Source organism: Cariama cristata, unplaced genomic scaffold, assembly GCF_000690535.1.
Source record: "Cariama cristata isolate BGI_N322 unplaced genomic scaffold, ASM69053v1 scaffold198, whole genome shotgun sequence".
Taxonomy (NCBI): domain Eukaryota; kingdom Metazoa; phylum Chordata; class Aves; order Cariamiformes; family Cariamidae; genus Cariama; species Cariama cristata.
In genome coordinates, this window is record NW_009630431.1 from 108,030 (window position 1) to 117,593 (window position 9,564).

Consider the following 9,564-nt stretch of genomic DNA (forward strand, 5'->3'; position numbering starts at 1 on the left):
TAAAGTGGATACTTACATTTGGCCAGGGCAAACTTGTACTGGGAAAGACACTGTCACAGTCAAGTTTTGCGTGACAGGAACTCCTTAACTGCTACAAGTGACCCCTAAGACTTTGGTGGAGGAAATTGGGCTCTGCTGTAGTGCCATTTAGAACAAATTCATGATATACAGGCTTAACAGGTGGTGAAACTGTTGTTTGGTAACATGGAGGGCTCATGTTCAGTCTTCTGGAAGGTATAAATAGCTTCTTTCGGAAACACTCAGTGGCCCAAAAAATAAAGTAGGGCTATATCTACATATTTGCTTGTTTTTCTTTTAAATGCTCACAATAATAGTGCAGCCTTGCAGGCTTTTTTCAAGAGACAGATTCCCTCAGATCATGGCAGTTTGATGCGTGGACTGTGAGACCTTCCCAGTGTTGAAATCACCTTTAGAGAGAACACACTGGGGTTAACTTTGTTAGACACCTACCCCTCGGAGTCTAGATCCCCTTATAGTTAATGGAGAGAAATGGGAACTTGCACTGAATAAAATGTCTCATCCTAATGTCAAAGGAGGTCTCCAAAGCAGCTCACATAAATCACATTCTAAAAGAGCTTTTTCTCTGTATTAACTCTGAAAGCATGCTGTAATGTCTAACTCAGATGTGCATGTCAAATTTTTGGTAAGAGGAATCCCACCCATGGAGACGGGCCGTTCTGTGAGCTTTGAGGTTGAACCTGCACTGGGGATTGGGACAGGATTGTTTGATTCTAGTCTGATACTCCTTGAATAGACTCATCTAACTGCAGGGCTTGGAGGAAAAGGGCCACTGTCAGAAACAGAAAATGAAATATAATGCATCTATTTATTGATTCACTGTGACAGGAAGGAAATTGCGCAAGCTGATGGGCAAATTTTGCTGGGAGGATTTGGGACAGTGGTCTAGGGAAAAAGGCAACAGCTTTCAGTGCATAGATTAGCATGTGAGTTTGGCACATACCAATACCAAACCCCTTCCCTATGCAGGCTTTATAAGTAAGTTGGGCCTTGTATATTGAAATAGATGGGAAAAGTAGTTACTGCTGTGTCCTCAACTTACATGGGTGCTGGATTGTTTCACGGCCACTGAAGATGCTCTACAAGTCATCACTGTCATGCTACATGAATGGTCATCTTGAAACTCTATTACCTGGTCAGATGAGCTTAGGTTTGGTTTCATTTCTCATTGTGGACATGGTTATCTTTTTAGAGCCCTTCCCAAAATGGCATGAGAGTACTTTGTGGATGGAAATTAGGTATTTCCAGACATTCACTTTTGTCCTGTCCAAGATGTAAGGGTCACAGCTAGGTGGCTTTGGCCAGGACCCACTGAGGAACAGCCTACAGCTACAGCAAAACAGACATCTTCTCAGAGGTTGTAACTGGGGGCAGAATAATTTCTAGGAGATGGTGGGGTCACAGAGGTTCATGTCCCTAGCAAGGGTTGTGGTGATGAAGAGTGAGAGCAGCTGGAAAACTTTTCATTAATTCATGACTCTGCTTCACACTCTCTTCTGCTGGCTCCAACTCTTCCTCCTTGGGCCAGTTTCTTCCTCCTGCAACCTAGAGAGGAAAGCCGAGGAAGTGCCTGAGCTGAGGCATGGGAGGCTTGGGATTAATGCTTATGCAGGCAGGCTGGAGACAGACTGATAACTGAGAGCCAGTGGGATGAAGGACAAGGCTAGCCACCAGGCTGGGGTCTGGGGGATGTTTTCACTAACTGCTGTGAGAGATGGAAAGGTGAGGGAGAGGTCCTCATAAAGCAGGAAGAAAAAGTTCCAATTACATGCTGCAATGGTCCCAGTTGCAATGGGAGGGGGAAGCATATAGCCCTGGGGTCTTGACTGCATTTCTGCCTGGCAGAAAAATTTTTCATTTTGTGCAGGGTCTACTGTGCCTCTCAGTGACAAAGCTTAGCTGGGGTGAAGTGATGGGGCTCATCACCACGTCACCATCCTTTAAGCTCTTTGCATGGCATCTTCCTAGTTTTATATTGATCTATAACCAGTGTTCCCCTACCACAGCACAGTCCTAGAAGCCTTCTTTTCATACCTCAGGCTAGCCAGCAGTGCTTTTTTGCCCTGCCACTCAAACTTATCCTAGTCTACAAATAGCCTTGAACAACCTTGTAGTAGCCTTGAGCAAGCAGTACCCTGAGGGATTACTGTTGAGAGCGGTGTTCATCTTGTAAAAATGGGTTCCTAACAGACTCGCTTCAGCAGACCATTTTGTTGGGCTTGCAGGGTACCCCTTGCAGGGTTTCTTTCTGGCTGTTAAAAGCAAGGTTCTCTCACAGCAACTTGTTCCAGAGGCTGGCAGCAGCCCTGGGAACCTCTGGGAGTGCATAGAGAGCAGAAAGGTGTGTTCAGCTCCATGTCCCACCAGTGAGCATCTGCAGTCACCCTGCCAACATATGGCTAGGAGGGGGGCTGTAAAGAGCATGGACCAGGCTTTGTGGTTTTTGCATTATTTTTTTTTTTCCGATCCCAGTTGCTTCTAGATACAGTTTTATCCAGTTGAAGAGTCAAAAGCAAATTGTGGCTCTGATTTCTGCATCCCCACTGTACTGACTGCTTCTGTGCTAGCTGTCTGAGTTAGATGTCCCCTGTCCCAATGCGAGGATAGGTCCGATCAGATCATAACCATAAGCTGTGTGTCCTGTGTGCATTTTGGGACTAAGTGTCATCAGGACAGTCCAGTACAGAATAGCTGTTGAGACAGGGAATTGAAAATCCAGAATGAAGCCCAAACTGCTACATAGCCAGGGCATTGGGATTGGTGAGATTTGTCTCCACAAGTCTTTTGTTTGTTGTATTCATGGTCATTCTGTCAACAGAGGTGCTTCTATATAACATTTCAAGTGTTTTTGAGCTGTTCTCTGTCCAAGTATTTCATGATCCTTTCAGCTTGGGAGACAAGGGGAGGTCATCATTCAGCCTTAGTCAGGGAAATGATGGAGTTTCTGTATGTTCCTGCTTGTCAACACTTTCAATGCAACTCTTACCTGTCTTCCCTCTAGGCTCGTGTAGGAGGGATGGAGTTCTCCCCAGGGATGGTCTACATCTCACCAGACAGCCCTCTCAGCTTGCCAGCTATTGTCAGCATTGCAGTGGCTGGTGGTCTACTCATCATATTCATCGTGGCTGTCTTGATTGCGTACAAGCGCAAATCCAGAGAAAGTGACCTCACGCTCAAGCGTCTGCAGATGCAGATGGACAACCTGGAGTCCAGGGTGGCACTGGAGTGTAAAGAAGGTAGGATGAGTAAGGAAGGCTGACACTGTGTCAATGTTGGTAGAAGAGAGGCATTCAGCCACAAAGCTTTGAGCCAAAATATCACAAGCAAAAGGAATGTTGAGCCCTGTGGGTATGGCTCAAGTCTGGATCTAATCTGACTTTGCCTGTTTTCCCTGAGTCTAGCCTTCCTCCACCCTGTCCTAACTGCATTTGCTAACTCACAGCCTAGAGATTCTTGGCACGGGTCCCTGGGCAAAGGCTGTCTTATAGGAAAGGTGGGACTGCTCTTGTCCACCTTCTTCTTCCTCTCCACATGTTGCTTCTCCACTTGTACCTTAGTCTCCTGCGTGTCGGTCTGAGGGCCTTTCCCATCATGGTGAGGGAGATCTGGACTGTCATTGCTACATGAGTCGTTCCTTTTTTGTGTCAGCCTTTGCAGAGCTACAGACAGATATTCACGAGCTGACAAGCGATCTGGATGGAGCTGGGATCCCTTTCCTCGATTACCGAACCTACACCATGAGAGTGCTTTTCCCTGGCATTGAAGATCATCCAGTCCTGAGGGATCTGGAGGTAAGAAACCAACATCTCCTGCTTCTGAGTCTTGTCATGCCTCCCTGTTCCGTCCTGAATGCAAGAGATATTGTGTCAGTGGTGGGGACATGATGGCTTACAATGCTGTGTCCTACCAGGGATGAAACAGCACCTCATTAAAAATCCAGGTTGAAAGGGGGAGATGATTGCCACTATCTTAGATGTTAAATTCTGTTTGATCACTCTGGAAGAGTCTCAGATCTGTGTGCATTAAGTCTACTGTATTAAGCTTCTCCTTAGTCTTCATCCTGCTGGGGCTGGTTTTTTAGGCTGGATTTATTAGTTACTGCTGTGCAGGGGCCAGGAAAAAACATTGTATGGCAGAGCAGCATACTTGCCTCTGTCACTTCAGCTTTGCATGACACTCACACTACCTAGAGGCCTTTTTTTGTGACAACACCTATAGAAAGAACCTGCTGTCGCTGAAGGAGGTTCACCTTTGAGGTACTCTCTGTGTTTGCAGCAAGGTCAGAAAACCACAGCATCAGTCTGCCCATACACTGCCCACATCTCCCTCCTCCACCCCAACTCTCTGGACCACAGCAGTGGTAGGGCAGTGAGACATTGCCTAGCACTGTTGAGGTCTGTACACAACCTGCATTACCTCCCTGGCGACAATGAGTTTGATGGGACCCTGGGTGAGGTCTGCCCGTGCTGCAAAACTGCTTCAAGCTTTGGCAGATGGACAGACTCTGCTCTAGGGATACCTGGGCCAGAACAGCAGGGGAAACACCATGGCCAAGGCCAGGGAGGTCGTTGGCTGAGCTCTCTGCAAAGTCTTTGGCAAGCTCTGAGCTTCAGAGAGGCTCTGGCATGGGCTAAGGAGATTGCTGGAGGCCAAGACTGGGGTTAGTTGGCAGAAAGGAGGAGCAGGAGCTGGCACAGGTAATACCATGCTTGGCTGGCTGTGTAATCAGAGGTGCCTGCTTGTCTTTGCTCCTTCCCTTCAGAAGAGCCAAAATTCATCAAGCTATATGGAAAGAACCGTTAAAAAACCTGATCTGTCAGCAAGGAGGACTTGTGGGATTGGGTAGGAGGCCAAGTTACACATTGACTGCTGTATATATTTGCCTTTGGGGTGCAGGTAGAGTGGCCTCAAGCTGCTTTCCCTCAGGAAGAGTAGCTGAGCAGCTTCAACAAATGACCACAAGAGATGAGGGGTGATGAATGTCTCTCTCACATATGTATACACACATATAAACACTTTCATTATACCCACAGCCAATTTCAATCCCTATATTCATTAACCTCAACCAGCTGACCACAGAATAGTATCTGACCCCTACAGAGGTTTTAGCATGGATGCTCCCATATGTAGATACATAGAGAGAGATGCAGAGCTAACGTTTCAATATCTACCACCTTTGATCTCTTCTTCCTTTTGTTTCATTCATCTTTTTTTTTTTTTTCATTAATCCTCTGTAAAGCTTCAACAGCTCTTTCAGTGTCAACATCTTTGGCTACCAACAAATCAGGGAAGGCAGTTTCCATCCTACTCCCTTCTCTGCAGCACCTAAGAGGAGTTGCTATTTATTGCAAAAGGCCCCAGCATAGATCCTGCAGTGAGCAGGTCTTACTTATTTCCAGTTCATTTGCTAATTAACTGCTTCCAGATGCGGTATGAAATACTTTTCTTGTTAGTTTTTTAAATTCTCCATAATAACCCGGGGATAGGCAATATTAAATGTTCAAGCGAGTTAAAAATAATTATTGGCGGGATGGGTGGTAGTGGTTGGTTGTCTGGTTGTCTCAAGCTATTTACTAAGTAATTTATTTGCTGTATGCAAAAAGAGTTAAGAGCCCTAATTTCCAGAATGAAAAAGTAATGACTCTTTAAGGGGCCTTGCATTACTTGGTTGTTTAAGCATGTCAACTTGTTTTGGATTAAAGTGCCAAATCTGGTTGGTTATTAATACATGCATGTCTCAGTGACATGTGTTGCTCTGTGTTGAGAACCTCCAGCTTCCAGGGAAGCTTTTTCAAGGGCTGGAACAGCTTCAGGAACACAGAGGAATGAGTTTGGGTTCTCTATTTAGGCTCCATTTTCACGTAGAACCAGAAGGACCAGGAAGGATAAAGCCAACTGTAGACTGTGGAGTCCAGGGTCCAGTGTTGAGGTCCTAAATTATTCTATATCAAAACTAGTTCACCAAGCTCTCACAGCTGAGAAATATATTAGCAACTCATCAACCTCTCCGTCTCCAAACCTCTGCCTCTCACTTCTCAAGTCCAGGGGTCCTACTGCAGTGGGACCTCCAAGACAGGTCCCAGCTCCAGGTGTCCTCTCACACCTTCATCTACCTAGTTCAAATCAAGGCCCAGCTGAATGATCATCATCTCAGCTACTGCCTCACTGCATCTCTTCATCTGCTTAAAACCTGACCCCAGGTTCTCTTCCCCATTCACTTTCTTGCTGCTTCTCCTAGCTTCTTAAAGCTGAACTCCAAATCTCTGTAAGCAGGTTTCTTGCAGGGATGAAAAAGAGATTTTAGGTGAAGATAGAGTGAGACTTCAGTTTGACTATGATAAAAATATAACATGGTATGGTACCACAGCTGGTTACTAGCAATCTCTTTTTGATCTACTGTTCAGAGATGGAAACACAGGATTGGAAAAGAATCATCTGGCTGTGGCTAGGAGATCTCTCAGGCTTCCTAATCATTAGATGACGTATGGACTCTCTTCCTTTTTGCAGGACTATTCTGTGAAGCAGAAGGAAGGACTCACCTGCCTGCTAGATGCAAGATTATTTTTTTTAATTGCCTCTGCTGTTTGAAGCAGCTTTTCCTTTTTCCCTGTCTCAGAACTGACTTCTGCTTGATGTCAAAGTGTAGAGTTGGAGCAGCCAGAGGGATGAGGGCAGAGAGGTAGCAAAGGATGTGTGACCCATTTGGGGAGGTCTGACAGTGGGTAGTGAGGAAAAGGTATAAACTCCCTTTTGTCTTGTGCAGGTCCCTGGCTATAGGCAGGAACGGGTGGAGAAAGGCCTGAAGCTCTTTGCCCAGCTCATCAACAACAAAGTTTTCCTGCTGTCCTTCATCCGCACGCTGGAGTCCCAGCGCAGCTTCTCCATGCGGGACCGTGGTAATGTGGCCTCACTGATCATGACGGTGCTGCAGAGCAAGCTGGAGTATGCTACTGATGTCCTCAAACAGCTCTTGGCCGACCTCATAGACAAAAATCTGGAAAGCAAGAACCACCCCAAACTGCTGCTCCGGAGGTAAGGATGCCTGGGGCTGGAGTGAGCTGGGCTGGGCAGCTTATGTCCCACTGTCTAACATAAGCATGCTAGTCATCTTTGGAAAAAAGGGGCAGATTTGTTTGATTTTTGTTTGTGCAGCAGGGTGTGAAATCAGGATGGTATACAGCCACAGTTCACGTGATCCCATAGGCCTGGTATGAAGCTGTTTTCAGAAAGGGTTGAATAAGGCAAGTAGGGCTGAATGAAGACTGAGTTGCTCTCCCTTTCTGGTTTCCTGCTCATTTAAGACTTCCTGACAGAGACTATCTTCTCTTAGAGGACTCTTCTCTTCCTCTTAGCATCCTCTCTGCATTTCCTTCCCTTTCAGCAAGTGTGTCTGTAGATCTTGCTCCATCTCCTCCCCAACCAAAAAGTAGTCAATGATTAAAAGTTACAGAACTAAACTACCACTGGATTTTAATGTGGATCTTGCAGAAAGCTTCATAAGGGTAGCAAGAGCCCGTGCTTCCTAAGCCTTATTTTGGACTCTTTGTGTGCTTAAGATATTCATTTATGCTTATATTTCCTTTTAACCTGGAAACTCCAGTTGCATTGTGTAGGACCTATAAGTATATCACACAGAACAGACTGTATTATATCCCTGGTGAGTAAATCAGCTGCTGACGTCTCCTGCCTGGGATGTGGACTTCCCTGCTTTGTTTCTTGTTCATGAGTTAACTACGGACATATGGAGAGCCTTCTTAAGCTGCACTGTGGGATATCCTCTCTCTCTGGGCAATGGTGCTCGGAGCTTGTCGAAGCCAGTAGAAGAGCTGAGCGGGACAACAGAACTGATTTCGTACAGGGCACAAGTTTGCATTGGTGCTCCTTGACCAGGTCTGAGGTCTGAACTCCATAGTTCTGTGGGAACCCTTGAATTAGAAATCATCTGCTCTGTAATTGATGTGCTTTCCCTGCCTAGGGTGATGCTGCCTCTTCTCTGTTTAGGAGCACATTTATTTCTTTTTCACATTCTGAACCAACCCTTCTGATTCAAGGACCTTAAGTAAAATCAGGGGGAGTCTTCTGGAGATGAATGGCCTTTGCCACTGCTCAGAGCCAACTTTGAGGAGCCTTCTGCTGATTATGATAGATGACTTGGGCAGGGAAGAGACCTGTGGTGCCTGCTGGGAGGCTCTTCATCTGGCACACAGCCCACTACGGAGAACCAGCCAAAAAGGGAGCAGAAGGCACTTCCTGGCATTCAGGGCAGCAATGCCAGGGGCAGAGACTGGACTTTGCTTTGGTATCTGTTGACTCCCTGATGTGACTCAAGCCCTGCAGCCTGGCTGGTGACCTCTCTCCAGCTGTCCCCAGGCTTCCTCTCTGTGCTTCTCGTTCGATGACGGGTGGCACTGCCTCCTTCCAACTGTCTGCTCCCTTCATTTTCTCCCTTTTCTTCCCCTTTCTCCATCTCTTTATCTTCCCTAGTTGTTCATTCCTGTCTTGTCCTGAGCATCCCATTTTTCCTCTTTCTCCTTCTCCCGGCTCTTTTCTAACTCTAGCCCTCTTAGATGGAAATGAAATATGGCCTTTGGAAGGACAGCCAGTGAACAAAGAAGGCACCTCCACTGTTCCAAGCTCTGAAAACACAAGGCGAAGTCAGAGATGTGGTTTGCGCTCTGGGATGGAAGTCCTACATTGAGCAGCACCAGAACAGAGTCTACTGCTGAACATGTGAATAGCTCCATGCCTTGGGTCAGATGTTGGTGTGAGGTCCTCAGACAATTATTTGGAGCAGCTGCATTCAACTTGATGCTTCCCCTCCCTCCCTGTGAGTCTGTGGATGGAAGGGAGTCTTCCAACACCTTTCTGCAGTGGTGGTTTTGGGGGTATTTGTCAGGAGGAAGGAGCTGGCTGGAAGGATTTTCCCACCTCACCTATGTCCAGTGTTTATCCCACATGACATCTACAGCCTCAAAGAGATCAAAGTTTTCAGGGCGGAGAGAACAACACAGTGGGATTTCAGTTCTTTTTCTCATGGTTTGTACAATGTGATGGGTCCCAGGTGTCACACCAGGAAACGCTGGAAAGAGCACTCTTCTGGGCGACATTCCCTGCGAGGAGCTCAGACCACAATAAGCATGGGAATTGCTGGAACTGAATATCATACCATGGCCAATGGAGGACAGCAACTAAGTGACATTGACCAAGGGGAACTTAGGGCAAATAGGCTGGTTTGGACAGAGGCAGTCTAGGCAGAGACACAGCAATGATCATCACAGACAAAGGAAACACAGTGTTAGTCTGGTAGCAGACTGGAACCGTATCACCTCTTTCTCTGGCTGCAGGCAAGAAAAGAGGAGGGACAGAAACACCCCTATTATCATACCACCTCCCACCATCCCCACTATCTAAGTGAGATTTGCCCACAAGAACAGAGAATTCCCTACGGAAACCAGGCTAAAGAACAACTGTGTTTACCTAGGGAAGGGACCATCACTTGCTCTGTAGCTCCAGCAATGCAAACTC

The 9,564-nt window shown here is 46.5% G+C and overlaps 1 protein-coding gene across 1 annotated transcript in view; it reads left to right on the forward strand.

Annotated features, from left to right (window-relative positions):
• The window catches only part of LOC104165769 (plexin-A4), a gene marked incomplete at its 5' end in the record, with an annotated part of 154,549 nt that overhangs the window by 104,376 nt on the left and 40,609 nt on the right, over positions 1 to 9,564 (forward strand). Inside the window, 3 exons of the mRNA XM_009705507.1 lie at positions 3,041 to 3,275; positions 3,688 to 3,830; positions 6,803 to 7,071. Coding sequence (XP_009703809.1) covers positions 3,041 to 3,275; positions 3,688 to 3,830; positions 6,803 to 7,071 — 647 coding nt within the window. The remainder of the gene's footprint in view (positions 1 to 3,040; positions 3,276 to 3,687; positions 3,831 to 6,802; positions 7,072 to 9,564) is intronic.